Source organism: Aplysia californica, unplaced genomic scaffold (genome assembly GCF_000002075.1).
Source record: "Aplysia californica isolate F4 #8 unplaced genomic scaffold, AplCal3.0 scaffold00573, whole genome shotgun sequence".
Classification (NCBI taxonomy): Eukaryota; Metazoa; Mollusca; class Gastropoda; order Aplysiida; family Aplysiidae; genus Aplysia; species Aplysia californica.
In genome coordinates, this window is record NW_004797843.1 from 175,048 (window position 1) to 191,141 (window position 16,094).

At 40.7% G+C, this 16,094-nt stretch overlaps 1 protein-coding gene across 1 annotated transcript; it reads left to right on the forward strand.

Moving 5' to 3' along the window:
- The first annotated feature begins 265 nt into the window (after positions 1-265).
- LOC101855818 (solute carrier family 43 member 3) lies at positions 266-8,396 on the forward strand. The gene is made up of 5 exons (XM_005107076.2): positions 266-447; positions 2,954-3,094; positions 3,737-3,783; positions 4,716-4,885; positions 8,190-8,396. The coding sequence occupies exons 1-5, from the start codon at positions 266-268 to the stop codon at positions 8,394-8,396; spliced, it is 747 nt and encodes a 248-aa protein (XP_005107133.2).
- Positions 8,397-16,094: the final 7,698 nt, after the last annotated feature.

A 16,094-nucleotide genomic window follows, 5' to 3' on the forward strand; every position in this document is an offset into this window, starting at 1 on the left:
GTGTGTGTGTGTGTGTGTGTGTGTGTGTGTGTGTGTGTGTGTGTGTGTGTGTGTGTGTGTGTGTGTTTGTGTGATGAAACACTAAATCAATGTGACCTCGCCTGGACAATAAAGTCCAATCTTATCTTATTCTATCTTATCTTATCTCATTTCATCTTATCTCATCTCACCTCATCTCATCTCACTTCATCTCACCTCATCCCGTCTAATTTCATCTCGTCTCATCTCATTTCACTCATCTCATCTCATCACATCTCATCTCAGAATGCAGGAGACACGCGCCAACAGGTTTCGCTTCCTGGTGGTCTTCCTCTGCCTGTTGGAATGTCTGTCTATAACCGGCGTTATATTTGGCTGGGCCTCGGTGGTCTACGTTCTCAAGGCCGAGGGTTTCTTCCTGGACTTGTGTAACGTCACCCTTGGAGGCAACGGAGCAAACGCCGGCGGGTGAGAAATTAGAATTCGGCACTGAAATGACTTTATTGTGTTGCAAGTGCCGTAAAACTCTGACTAAAACTAAAATTGAGAAAGTAGAATACAGAATGAAGTTGTATAGCGCGTAGATAATGTTTTAGTTAAGGTTGTTCGGGATCGAAGCCCGCCTCTCAAATGATCTGAATTTAGTCAACGGGTGCGTGAACGCATTGCATAAAAATATATAGCTTTGTAAGCCTCATATAACTCGATTCTGAACTTACCAACCGCGTAGCAATTGCTGCTGTGTTAATTAAATTATTGTTATTGAGGCTCTCCGATATTTTCCAAAGGTTACACACAGGGCACAATGCAGACGTTTTCCTCTATTCCTTATTTAATGTGCTTTGGTATAGTTGCTGACGGGTTGCTGTTTTAGGTATGAGTTTTGCAGCACTAGCAACACATTTAGGGCAAATAAATACCGAAGAATAGATGTGTCACTAGAGAGTAACAAACACAAAAAGGACACGGAGGAGAGATTGAAGGACGAACAGTATTTTATCGGATAGAAAAAGCAATTAAACCACACCGGAGTACCGGCCAACCAGTCAAACTTTTTCTCTTACGGAGGGACAAAATCTACTATTTTTGCACAATTTGATAAAATCCTTCGAAATTAAACATGTTTTATTCTCGAAGTCAATTTCAGTTTTAATGAAATAAAAAGACAAAAATCTGCTTACAAAACTGGTGAGTGTTACATAATATTGCCGGGTAAGATTTTTTTTAACGGAATGCGATAAACCATAATGAACTTCCTGGTATTTTTTTATGTGGCGTGTACTGGCAAGTACCATTATGCCCAGTGCACGGTGCCAACTGATTTAGGAGGGAGGGTCTGCATATCACCAGGGACAGGCTGGAAGACAACTTCTGTCTTTGCTGTGCTAATTGCAAGTCTAAAGATCTCACATGAGTTTGAAAAATGATCAACCCTTAGTTGCATGCAGGGTTCTTCACGAGCAAGTAGAGCACACTTACCGGCAAATAGCAGTTCACAGTCATGCATCATGCTAGTTTTAGCTTTTGCCTGGAGTCTACGAGAATTGAAGGCTTTACCGTCCAGTGTGTACCTGCAAGGGAGACCACTAAGAACATGAGGCTGAAAAGTGTTGGTGCCAACACACTGCTCTGTTTCACTCCATTTGTCTTGCAAAAAGCTTCTGACGTAATATCACTCATTGCTTTTAGTTTTAACGCTAGCTTTCATGCTATCACGAAACTGGTGCATCGTAGTAGCGAGTCCGGCAGGCAACTCTACTTTGCTAGGATTTCCCATAAGCCTTCCAAACTAACGGTATCGAAGGTCTCTGTTAGATCAGCAAAGGTCATGTATGAAGCTTTATTTTGCTCTATGCACTTTTCCTGGTTCCTAGTCGGGGCTAATATATTTTCCTCTATGGAAGGGCAAAAGATACCATTTTTGGCTCTCTTCGACCGATTTGACTTTCGACCTTGAAAAAACAACAAAACATTTTGAGTTCAAGGTCACAATTGCATTTAATCGAATTCGGTAGAATTTTGCCAAAACGATAGAGAAATCTAGTTTTGACCCTCCTCGAAGAAATATCTGGCCGATCCCATAATTCAATCAAATGAATTTGATTGGCAGTGTGCACTCGGTATTAACTGGCTCGGCTCGATCCAATCTGATCAATCATTTGGCCATTGAGCATCCGTTCAGAGCTTTCTGTTTCTTTTCTCCCCCTTTCTTTGGATAAATTGCGCATGTGTTGAAAGATGCATCTGATGTGAAATGTGTATTATTGTCAGCTTTACATTTCTCTTCATACTGAATTGTAATATAAGTAATGTATGAATTACATTTTATGTATATGTACCTGCATTTGTTTTTACCATTCCTGTGCAACCAAAAATAATTATCTTGGGACAATGAAATATCGATTTATCTTATCTTATCTTATCTTATCTTATCTTATCTTATCTTACCTTACCTTACCTTACCTTACCTTATTAAGATCTCTGGATATGATTTTATAAGAATGGATGAAATGTATAACACCACACGTATAAAAAAGATAAAAAGCATTATAAACGACCCATCACACCCCTTTTCCACACAAATTGTAAGATCACGCAGCGGCAGATATTATGTACCTCCAAAAACAAAGAAAGAAAGATATAAAAGAAGTTTTTTACCATCTAGCATAAGGCTTTTGTCAGAATGAGCATAGATGTGTGTTGCTCTTAGAGTATGTATCTGTATATAACTCCATAGGTCTAGTATTTAAATTCCTGCATGTGGTTGAATGATGCATTTGATGTAAATGTACATTTTGTCAGCTTTACTTCTCCTTTCATATTGAATTTTAATGAGAGTAATATATGATTTAAATGGTTTTTTTTATATATACTTGCATGTGTTTTTACGGTCCTGTACAGCCAAGGAAAATTTCCCTCTGGGATAATAAAGTACTATCTTATCTTATCTTATGTTATCTTATCTTATCTTCAGGACCATCGTGACTTGTGATGAAAGAGACCTCCAGTTCTCTATCCTGTTTGCTGTGGCTTTCTCTGCCCAGGCCTTGGGAGCTTTCATGATTGGCAGACTGCAGATGGCGGCTGGGAATAGAGTGGCTCGTGTGGCTGTCTCGTGAGCTCCTTTCTGTTTGTCTGTTTATTTGTTTGTTGTGTGTGTTTGTGTCAGAGAAAGAGAGAGAGAGAGAGAGAGAGAGAGAGAGAAAGAGAGAAAGAGAGAGAGAGAGAGAGAGAGAGAGAGAGAGAGAGAGAGAGAGAGAGAGAGAGAGAGAGAGACAGACAGACTGACAGACTGACAGACAGACAGACAGACAGACAGAGAAAAAAATATTACATGCAAAAACACATACGACGTACACATACTATCTACACACACACACACACACACACACACACACACACACACACACACACACACACACACACACACACACTCACACACGCACCCACATACATACATACATACATACACACACACACACACACACACACACACACACACACACACACACACACACACACACACACACACACACACACATTTTATGTCCTTATCTGAGAAGACTAAGGGCTCGTTCCTAAATACAATGTATTTCGATCTTTCTGCTTGGATGTTGCATTCATATCAGCCTGAGTTGGCGTGGCAGGCTGGGTCGAGCCGGCCTCCTAAATTATCTAAACTACGTCGATATGGGCATAAAAATGCATTCATTAAAACATTACTGCTTATTGTATTTATACAATTTTTTCTTCCCAGATTAATTTTCTTGAGCGGATGTTACATCGTTGCGTTCACCTCTCTAGGTAAGATTTCTCTATTAATTGATATTCCAAAATGACCCATAATCTACATGATTTTAATGATTGATTGATTACATATAATACCTTAACTCTCTATCGGAACCAACCAGATGATTTATTGTTTTATTTTGGTATGTGTTTTACGGCGCTCACAACTGCATACAGTCATAATATGAGCATGCGGGACACAGTAAACATTTTTAGTTTAGTTCGATTTTGGACCACTAAAGGATCTTTAAAGTGCGCAACTTGCACACAGGACCTCCGAGATTTTTTGCCCTTATCCGAGAAGGTTAGGTGTGAGATCTTACCTCCCTAAGATCAGGGGTATGGTTGAAAGACAGCAGTAAGATGGAGCCAAGACGTAGCAGTAGAAAAGTTGCAGAAAGACTCAGGAGCCTAGAGGGGGGGAGGGGGGTTGGAGTGGGGGCAAAAAGTAGAAAGCAGACGACAGAACTTGGTTAGAGGGCAGGGCAAATTTTTAGAGAACAATTTTTCTGTCGCTGTCAGGCTTCGAACCCGAGACCTATAGAATGAGAGGCTAACACCATAACCTCTAGACCACGAGAGCCCCCCACCAGGTGATTTTGAAAGCGGGTCGTTTCAGCCGTGCCTGTTATAACTAGATCCAGACAGAGTGGGATACAGCATCCATACAAACACCCCCCTCCCCCCCCAGAAATACTAGATAAAATAATGTTACCTTTTGCCACCACCAATAATCCCACCGTCACTAACACCATCGCCACAACCACAACCATTAACAACCCGCTATCACCACCACCACCCCCCACCACCACTACCTCGACCAGCAAAACCGCTCCTGCCATCATCACCACCGACGCCATCACCACAACCATCACCATTAACACTTCCATAATCAACACCATCATCATCGCCATTTTTAACACAACTCAACCACCTATCCCCAACAGACTCGCCATGGCTACTGTATCCAGGCCTGTCTCTAGCAGGCACGGGGGCCATTGCTACGATCATGCTGTGCAGTCAGACGTCGGTGCTGTTCCGTAGGGCCGCCCCCATCGTGGTGGGGATCATGAACGGGGCGGCTGATTCTTGCACTGGCCTGCAGTTTTTGGTCAAGGTAAGGTGTCTCTTTTTGGCTTCAGTATCTTTCACTCTTTGGATCACAATTTTCTCGGTGTTTTTACCGTGTGCCCTAGACCACCATATCATCTTTTCGCTTCCAAGTCCTTGTCTTCCAACCTGGGTATGGCCAATGACACAAGACAACAAGATAAAGAAATATTAAATCGACTAATACCGAAAGCACGTAAAATTTCAACATCTACATTCCCCTACTTGGATGAATTGTACATAACAAATTGCTCTAACAAATTAATTAAAACTTTTTAGACAATAAACATCCCTTGTTCCTTTAAATAAAAACATCAGTCAGAAGTAAAAGACCTAGGCTTCTGATCTGTTACAAAGAAAGATATAGAAGGTCATTTTTATCATCATCTGTCAAAATGCTTCCATCTTAACCATCTTGTATAAGTATACAATCATGGATCAGAATAACATTGAGTGTGTATCTAGCTTACAATTATTATTGTTTATATTGCTGCTCATTTATATTATGCATGTGATTGTAAGCCTACGTGTGTGTGTGTGCATGTGTGTGTACGTGCGTGTGTGTGTGCGTGTGTGAGTCTCTCTCTCTCTCTCTCTCTCTCTCTCTCTCTCTCTCTGTGTGTGTGTGTGTGTACACGGGGTGAAACACCAAAACAATGTGCCAGGATCTGGACAATAAAGATGTATCTTACCTCGTCCTGTAAATTCTCAAACATCACCTGCAGCCTTGTCTTGCAGCTTTGTATTCTTCACTAATGACTAAAGTGTCAGTCTCAGCTTGGTCTGTCTGCAGTATAGGTCAACATCTGAGAGCCCAGGAGGAACACCAAGCCACTTCCTGGTGAATTTGTCGACCTTTGCCGCCATTGCTTCAACCGTGCTCATGGCAATTTCATAAATCATGAGAGACCAAAGCAACATTGGGATAAGCTTTTGCTGGAGGCATCAGACCTTATGGCTTCCTAGTATGGGGCAAAGGTCAATCATCTCCAACCCGCTTTACGGGCTCTTCAGATGCTGCGTGGATTCCTTGACCACTTACAAAAATGGGTGTGCTTGTTCACTTTTTCCTCTCTAAGTGAGAGGCTTCTAGGTTTCTTTGGCTTGAATTTCATTCGGGACCACCTCATTAAATCATCCAGATGCCGAGGTACTCTGTGGATCTCTTCTTCGCGGGAGGTTAGGACTGTCGTGTCATCCATGAATGCCTTCAGAGGTGGCATTTGACAACTTCCGTCAAGTTCCGTTGGGATTGTCTTGTTTGCCACAGCCTTGAGAAGCACTTGCATCGCCAGGACGAAGAGCACGGGTGAAACCGTGTATCCTATTGCTAAACTCACTTTTAGGTTGACCTTGTGCTCAATCGCATCTGGAACCCCTCGAAGTAGACCTGAAAAATGTGACATATCTCTTCCGGAACGTGATACATACTTAGGGCTATCTGGATCATTTGTTTGGGGGAAGGGGGGGATGAGCCATACACATTTGCCAAGTCAGGCCAAATAACACCCAGGTGATGTTTGCCTTTCTTTGCTTTCTGGGCAGCCTCCCAGGTCCTGCTTCCCAGTTCTAGACAGCCAGCTCTACCGGGTACTCCAACTTTCTACATAGTGGTGTCTTCCTATCCATTTGCCAGTAGGTAGGGCGTGAGTCTGGATGCCATCGCCGAGAAGAAGATTTTGTCCTCAACATAGAGAAATGAGATAGGATGAAATTGGCAGACCCTTTCAGAATCCTTTTCTTTAGGGTTGTATACCGCATCAGTCTACATTCATTCCTTGCTGATGTGGCCGTTCCTCCATGCCAGTCTCAGCTGTCTGTGGGACATATTTAGTACAGTGCACATGGGATGCCATAGGACCCAGGATCAGATCTGCACCTCGCTTTGTTGACAATGCGCTTTATTTTATAAATGGTAAATGATACTCTTTAAGCTAAAGATAGCATAAACATAATGATGAGAATAGTCGTAATTGTAATATAATTCCATTAATGAAAACGGCATCCCTGCAGGCGGATGAATTTCATTACTAGTACTACATGTACACTTTTATTATGTTTCAACCAAGTGAGTGGCGGTGGTAGCCTAGTTGTTAGACTACAAGACCCGTAATGGTGAGATTGTGTCCTTGGGAAAGGCAATATACACGAAATTCCCATTTGGTTGAGTCTTTTCGGAGACGGACGTTAAACTCGGAGGTCCTGCCTCTTAAATTATCTAATAGTGTTGATAGGGGTCTTAAACCTATACCATTTCATCATTTTCACAACCAGTTGGGACAACAGAAAAGAAGATAGGTTTATTGATTAGCTGTAGTAGATGTCTTACAACGCCATCAACACATCTTAGACCCTGAGAGGTTGGCAGGTGCTCTGGTCTGGTTTGCTCCTTCTTTTGCTTCAAAGATCCATCAAGATCGTCCTTATCTCTCCTCCTATTTTTTGTGTTTGTTACTATCTTATCATCATCATCCGGTGCCTTGCCGACTGGCGTGGGCGATCATGGACCTCCACTTCACCCTGTCCTGCGCTGCAGCAATGGTGTCTGTTGTTCTTGCTGCTCCCAGCCATGTTGTCATCTTGTTCAGTATCTTTTCCCTCTGTCTGCCTCTGCCTCTCTTTCCATCAAACTTTCCTGTTGTTACAATATTCTCTAAAGCTTTTTTCCGCATTATGTGTCCTAAGAAATTTGCCTGTCGTTTTCTTATATTCGTGATAAGTTGTCTTCTATAATTTGCTTCAACCAGGACTTCTTCATTTGCTTTTCTAGCTGTCCATGGGATACGTAGCATGCGTCTTATGAACCACAACTCTGTCGCTACAATTGTTCTTTCCAGCTGTTTATTGATTATCCACGCTTCGCACCCGTATAATAGGATTGGCTCGATATAACTTTTCAGTACTCTTTTTCTCGTTTCCAGTGACAGTGTTACTATCTTATAACAGATTTAAATCTTCGGCACTTAATTGACCATGACCTGCATGTGCCGTAGGCTAAAACTCTAATTAAAAAAACACCCAGCAATCCAATTTCAAATTTTGTAATAACAGTAAGGTGGGTACGCAGCTTGGAACAAAGCCGTCTAGATCATATGAGAGTCTCAAAAGAAGTTGAGGGGGAAAAATTCCAAAATATGAGTCTCACAGCAAAGGTTTGGATAAAAGTATATCTTACATTTGTTTACAATCTCCAGTTGCTGCTGAAAGTAGTACAATAATTAATCTAGACCATCAAGGAGGACAGTTATTCGACCCTGCTCAACAATCAGGGCTTATAGAGTCTTTGATTTCCCCTCCCCACTTTCTCCCAGATGAGCTACGAGGCAGGCATCAGCCGGCAGAGCATCTACCTGTTCATGGGTTCCCTGGCTCTGCTCACCCTGCCCTGCACGTTCCTCCTCATTCCCAGGGGTCACTTGGAGCGGCCACCGTCAGCTGACCACAAGGATACAGGACGGGAAGAGCACGGTGCAGTTGAATATAAAGGTGAATATCGACGATGTTTTATGGAATGGTAATGACGATGATAATGATAACAATAACTCGCATATAACTCGACTTCTATTCAAGATGGATAAGTATTTTTAAAAAATGGAAAGATAGAGAAATGAACACGCTTTACGTTTATACTAATAACTCTTTTCACATGTCAGGAAATTGATGAGTGCCTGATTCCACCGCATGGGGACACTTTATTGTGTGTCATGACCCCGTGGAATCAGGCTCTCGCCAAGGAGGTGGGAGTGGCTTGGTTTAAGAGAAAATGGCCCTCAAAGTTTTGTGAATTCCATTGCTTAAAAGAACTTGGAAAATGAAAATTTAAATTTTTTTGTGCATTTCATCCACGTTTTTCAGGAAATTCCACACAGAAATGTGATTCTTAATGGATATAAAAGACGTTGCCCCCCCCCCTCCCAACCAAAAAACAAAACAACGAAACAATCCCTTGACAAAATTGCAAAACCGGCAGAAAAAAAAGCCAGATTCTTCAATTTCATTATTTTGACGAGCGTCTGAGTATCCGTGGTTTTTTAAATAATGATAATGCCGATGATAATACCTCGCGCAATTGCGCAAATACATCTCGTCTTTGGTTCAAGATAGATGGGTATTTTTTTTACGCTGCCTCACATTTATTTATATCCAGGCCTTTTTCTTTAACCGTTCTGGTCAAGTTCTGTAAGTTGCTCTTGGTGTACCTTGTTCTTCTGTTTCCCCAATGAGAGTAGGATATTCCAGGCGGTTATGTCGGTTCATATGTCTCTGGAACGGCATTTGTGTCTTAATCTTTAGTTTGTATTGAATATCTAATGATATCTCCTTCAATAATTGTATCTTACAGGATATTGAGATTGTTTAAGAATGTTATCAGATCTGTTGGAATATGTAACAATATGGATTGTAAAGCGCATATAGCTTGCTGTTGGGCGATAATTTGCACTACGCAAATGCTATCTATTATCAAAGAGTCTACATAACAAGAGGGGCCACTTCTCTCTTTGAGCCAATTAAAAAAGTGTCCTCAAAATTCGGTGACGCCCTCTTCGCAAAAGCGCACCTTAAGCGAACAGAGTTATCTTACTTGAGTTAAAAAAATGAAAGTGAAACTAACAAGTTTTTTAATGAATTTCGGAAGTACGCTTTTGTAAAATGGTTACACTGACAAAAAGACTCTTCCGGAGGAAAGGGTGATTGTTTTCTTCGTTTAATTTGACTTTAGAATGAAAGGCGAGAGGTCATTAAAATATTTTTAAAAACCTAAAACTCCGCACTGAACGAACCCGAACTGCAGATGAACAGCAGTCGATCTGCGGACACAAGGAGGTGCTATTCCTATTCTTCTTCTGGAAAAACGAAAGAGAGCTTCAAAACAGACTGCAGCGCCATCTGAAGCAAAGAGCATACTTCCTGCGGACACTTTTTTGGCTGAGTGGCCCATCTTGTTATGTACTATCTTTGCTATTATTAAGATAGTATTATTATGACACTTTCTTTACGAAGTTGCAATGAATGCCCAGATGTCAGAACACACCAGTTTATCCGACACTTGGTGAAAACTCAATGTGCACAGTAGTGTAGTTAATTAACTAGCTTTAGACGGGTTGGACGTCTGCTGCCCAACTTTTTAATCCTTCCAGTGCCTGTAACGAGACTGAACGCATTATGGGTACTTAATAAATAAATAAATAAATAAATAAATAAATGAATAAATAAATAAATAAATAAATAAATAATTAAACAAATAACGTTTTAAATTATCCTCATTAGGATTACAATGGCAACCATACATTAATATACATAAATTAAATATATGCATAAATACATACATCAATGCACAGTGTTACACCAATACAAAACAATTTCACAAACCTGATATGCCACTCTGCCGTAAACTAACAAAAAGCCTTTCTTCCTTCTTGGCGCCACATTTTTTAATGTGCAAAATTGAAAGCCTGATCAGTTACTCAGTTTGTGTGAAAAAACCCAAAGTGAAACTGTGACTATTTTTTGAATAATTTAAAATTGGGAAGAACACTTTACCCTGACAAAAAAAATCACTCTTTGTATATAAACTGCTGTGAATAACAAAGGCATTTTATCAGCTTACGGCAGCCGTGCTTGTCGCCACTGTGCATTGCTATGAAGGCTATTCGGAGCGCTACTAGCCGGAATCACATTCTGTCTTGGGCTCTTCAGTAGGGTTGTGGAAAAGGCCTTGTAGTGACACTGTTAAAATTATAACCAAATATTTTCCATCTGCACTCTAAGTTAAACGTCGTTTCTGCTACTTTCTTTTCGTTACAGAAAAAGCTGGGTCACTAAACCAAGCGTTCGAGAGCAAGGGAATCGAGGAGGAATCACAGAAAAAGAACGTGCAAGTGTCTGAAACGAATAAAGTACCAACTCACATGGATCCAACTCAGGGTCGGGTTTTGGTTTCACATACCACAGCTAATACTGAGAAATCAGGAGCTATGAATAGTAGTTTGAGAAAACCAGAGAATTTGGAAAGTGGTTTGAGAAAACCAGAGATCGTGAAAGTTAGTCTGAAAAAATTAGACACCACAAAAAAATCAGAGAGCTTGGAGAGTACAATAGGACCATCAAAAACTAATATACAAACCCTTCACTGCACAACAGAGAGTAAACATTTATACAGCGAGGTTCGAAAATCAGAAAATAAAGAACATGATGGCAAAAATAACAAAAATGGGCGCTATATTTTAAGTAAATCCAAAAGTTCAGAAACGAGCTCTAGCAGACGTGAAAGTATGGAGAAAGACTTAAGCAAAAACGAAGATGGAGACGGCGCTTCTGAAACGACACACACTGTGACCCGGAAGTCGGAAATGACGTTGCTAAAGTACTTGATGACCCCTCGCTACCTAGTGCACCAGTTCTGGTTTTTCGTCATGTTTGTGGGCTATTTCTACTTCCTGGTCTCTATCAACATCCGGCTGGAGACGATACTGGACTCCAGGGACGAAGGTAAGCAATATGACGTCACACACCTAGGGTGGAGGAAGAACGACTGTATTTTCTTTTTAGTTTTAATAAGCGTTTTAAGGCACTTGCAACATGATTAAGACATGTAAGTGTCGGAGATTAGATGTGTCACAAGAGAGTAACATACACAAAGAAGAAGGAGGAGAGACAAGGACGATAGATGTTTGAATGGAAAAAAGGAGCAAACCACACCAGGCTGTATTTTAAAAAGTAGTTAAAAAAAATCCGCCCGGGCTAAGTGAATACCTCTTCTTGTTGGTATTGATCATAATATCAATCCTTAAAGTTTTTGTTGTGTTTTTGCAGCTTGTAGATTAAAATAGATTAGATTCAACATTGCTTCCCTCTGTCTTTTATGTTATGTGGTTCGTCCCACTCTGATTACACTGCCAAACAAGTCAGCCTTCGCCCTTTGTGCCTGAGGGGTTGATTTCTATAAAACGTTTCATTTCTGCCACACCCCTGATCTTCTGGTAGGAAGGATCTACACTTAGCCTTCTCGGACAAGGGCGAAAAATCTCGGAGACCCGTGTGCAAGTTGCGCACGTTAAAGATCCCTTGGTGGTCTAAAATCGATAAGAGTACGCTTCGGCCGCCACCCGGGCAAAATTCAAAATTTCTTACCAACTGAACATATTATTAGGTGTGTCCCGCGCGCTCATATGACCTTATGCAGTTGCGAGCGCCGTACAAACACTTACCAAAACAAAACAAACGTTTCAAAGTATAGACACAGTTTACTAAGTACAGGAAAGAAGCCAGTGTAATGTCGCTACCTCAGAGTTACAAAGTTCTATCTGCTCAATATCTAGATTTAGTGCTAAGAAATTTGACGTCAAGCATGTTGAGTTTCAAAATATGCCAAACTTTTTCGAATGCAATTCTTTGGATATCTTGATAACGATTTCGAATATTCTTACGATTTTGTTATAGCAGACAGAACATTTTGCTTTCTGACCTCAAAGTCTTAATAATTCAAAGCGGCCAAAAATTGCCACAAAGAACTTTGTAATTCTGAGGTAGCGATGTGTCTAATGGCGTTATCTCATCCCCCCCAGGCCCCCCCCCCCCCCCCCCCCCCAAATAGTAGAAGAGAGTAATCAGGTTAATCAGCACCTATAGACTTGAATCTTAATATCCTAGACCTTGCATTGTCATGGCCGCCGCTCTTTGCTCTATAAAACTTTGCTGAAAATTGGGTGCATAAATAAAGGGATAAACACCAGTCTCGTTTACACCCCCCCCCCCCCACTTTCACCCCACCACCACCCTTGCCCGTCATTCTGATCAAAAATGAATTAAAAAGTGCACTCCATGGGGAATCTTCTTTACACAAGAGCAGTGGCGGGGCGCAATTTGGTTCAAATGGTGCAAGCGCTCCACCTAACCCCGACCTTCACCCCCACCCTTTTCTAATTGTTCTAAACCAGTGAGTGCTCTAGATCTACTCTAGATCTACTCTAGATCTACTCTAGATCTACCCTTACTACATCCTTGCGATCCGTCACCCGCTGGCTGCGCCAGTGAAGAGACAGACAGCGAGGATGGTTTATGCTCGTGGCACCGCTTGCGGTAGTGTCTGCTGGGAGCAAGCAAAATCTTTGCACCAAAGTAATTTTGTCACTGTAGAGAAATCTAGGCATCGTTCTTCCCGCACAAGAAGAGAGGTGCATGAAACTCCTCTTCGCAGCACCAATTTGAAGCAGAAAAAAAATCGATCCAAGTTACCGCTAGCCTCTACTACACTAGAGTCTGCAACAGCTCAATGAAGAATGGGTAGGTAGGCCTATCGAAACTGTTGTCTCCCTCTATTGTGTAGCAAGTCCTGTTAGGCTAAGGTAAATCTTCAAATTGAGTCTGGTTGTTGGTGCAGCACGAAGCAATTAGAAATTTTAAAATCTTCTCAGATTGTGAGCATAGAGAGTTGTTAGTATTGTTTCACTTTATTGCAGCTTTTATGAGGTTTCATCTAGAAACAGTTGTAAATATCGATGGGTGTAGATTACGGGATATCTGCAGATTTTAACTGACTTCGTCTAGAAATCTAAATGAATTTCGTTGACGCTTTGCTTCTTGCGCCATTCAGCAGGCTACAGTTATAGCTTGTAACAAAAATATTGCCGCTGTTTGACGCAGGATATCTCAAAGACTACCCAACCGATCCCCTTCATATTTTGAGACGAGCTTAGTATCTATCTCATCCACTGGGAAATGCAATCAATTCTTTTGAAATTGTGGCTGGTTAATTAATTAGGATGTATCATTACTAATTCAATACAAGTTTTACAGTAATCACGTGCTGAAAGTTGAACAAATTGCTAGTTTCTCGGATGTTCAAAGGCGTCGCCAGTTTTGAACAAATTTCCTAACCATTATCCGAAGCGACATTGATGGTTACCCACACAGACAGACAGACAAACCTGGAGAGAGACAGTGGCAGATCTACGGGACACATTTAAACATATTTTAACACTCACCACTTATTCAGAATCAGATGTATCGTCAAACAGGTTGATGACTACATTAGGCTGCTTAGGGAAATTTAATCCATCATTTATCCAGTATCTTTCCTCTGTTGCTTTGACATGGCCCTCACACTTTTGCCAAAATTCTTTGGTTATACTTGACAAGGCCTGCTTTGTGTCTCGCTTAACGTCATGGAGTTTAAATGTTGTATTTGCCCAAGCAACCTTTTTCTTCATCTCAGCCCAGATTAATTCAATAGGGTTAAGCTGGGGGTGGTAAGGAGGGAGCCTCAGAGGTATGTGACCATGTTTTTCCAGATACTTGTCTACTCGAAAAACTTCTATCTGGCTTTGTTCGGTGGCGTTCACAATGTCTAGGAGATTCGTTTTGGTTTTCGCTGTACCATGGTCGATCCCATGCTTATCAAGCCAGGCTATTATAGGGCCTTTGTTCATAGATTTTGCAGGCACTTTTCATCAGGATTAGTTACATTATGATATGATGCATTGTCAATAACTAGGCATGATTTTAAAAAAATCTAATGCAGGCACTACTGTGTTACTAATCCAGTTTTCAAACTCGTTTCTATACATGTCTTTTTGATAGTCGCCATTTTCATCTTTCGACTTTGACTAAAAAACCAGTTCACAATTATTCACTAGTCCTCTCATGGCTTCCGATATGCGCAATTATAAGACGTTTACCTTTTCCAGTCGGAATGATTCCCTGATGGGTGTCAGATTGCCATTCTTTGGTGCACGTGTGGTGAGTATTGATGTAGGACTCATCAAGAAAATAAAAGTCAACGTTGTCTTCTCTAAACTGTTTTAATTTTCGTAGGTACTTCCCCCTTATTGCAACCATATTCTTTGACTCACAAATTACGTCTTTGGATGTTTTAGCCTTCTTGAAACTGAAACCTAGACTCTTCACAATGCGCCATAAAGTCTGTTCGTTGATATCCAAATCGTGATTGCTTTTCAAATAAGACCTAAGTGTTCTAAGTGTGACATACTGGTTATCACCTAACATCTTTCCAATAGTGCGTCTCACGAGATCTCTGTCAAAGGTATAACATTTAACAGGTCGGCCTCTCTTTGTCACCTCGACGTCTTCGGTTACATTTTCCTCCGATATCCATCTGTTCAAAGTCCTGTCACTTAAATCAAGCAAATGTTTAGTTCTGCTAAATGGATCAGAAACTGAACGATTTAGACGACCGCGATTTTTCTCACAAGTGAAATAGCTATATACTTTTAGAGCAATGTTCTTGTGAGTAAAGAAATTCAGTTTTAATTAGACGTCATCTTCATCACAATTTGTTATTCAGAAAGTTAACAATTCAAAATATTAAAACCACACAGCCCAAATGGATTTTTAAAAAAGCGTACACGCCTATGACTCTTGATAATTACTGACAGATCACAGTACTGTTCTCTTGTTCATTGGGCGGGACACATGTGTTCGTGTGTAACAAGAGTGATCAGCTAGAGAAAACAGCAGTTGTGAAAAACACTACTCACGATTTTCATGACAGTTTTGACAATACACAGAGTCACCAAAGCCGTAATAATGTTTAAATTTGTCAGAAAAGACAAAAGCATATTATGCTTTCCTCAAACGTAAAAAAAATGTATTCTATCAGGTGCGGGGCGAGGATTTAAAAAAAATGAGAGGTCCAAAGTTGGTTTAGCCATGGCCATGGCAATCAAAGTTTTATGATGAATAATACATATTGTTTGCTTAAATAATACAATTATGTATAATATTTGTATAATGGTGCTCTGGTTACACTGTCATTCCTAGATACTATATATCATTGCTAATTCAATATAAGTTTTACTGTAATCATGTGCTGAAAGTTGGACAAATTGTAAACCTCCTCAATTTTTTAAGATGAACCAACACATTCGGCAACAATTTTGTTACAAGCTTTTTTTTTTTATAGAAGATAAAGTGCGCAAAAAAGAGCTTGGTCCTCATCAGCCGCGGGATTTTGAGCTCAAGAACAATGTTCGCTCTTTTACCTGTACGTGGTACGATAAGTATGAATGGCTTACGGTGAGCTTGTCCAGAAAGAAATTACACTGTTTCCATTGTCTGCTTTTTACTGATCGATCAGACACTGAAAAAATTAAATTAGTCATCAATCACACTCACTCTCTCTTTGTCTCTCTGTCTCTCTCTGTCTCTGTCTCTGTCTCTGTCTCTCTCTCTCTCTCTCTCTCTCTCTCTCTCTCTCT

Coding starts and splice junctions, on each gene's coding strand:
- LOC101855818 (XM_005107076.2), top strand. CDS start 266: ATGCAGGAGACACGCGCCAACAGGTTTCGCTTCCTGGTGGTCTTCCTC. Junction 3,095..3,736: donor GTGGCTCGTGTGGCTGTCTC/GTGAGCTCCTTT, acceptor TTTTCTTCCCAG/ATTAATTTTCTTGAGCGGAT. Junction 4,886..8,189: donor GCCTGCAGTTTTTGGTCAAG/GTAAGGTGTCTC, acceptor ACTTTCTCCCAG/ATGAGCTACGAGGCAGGCAT.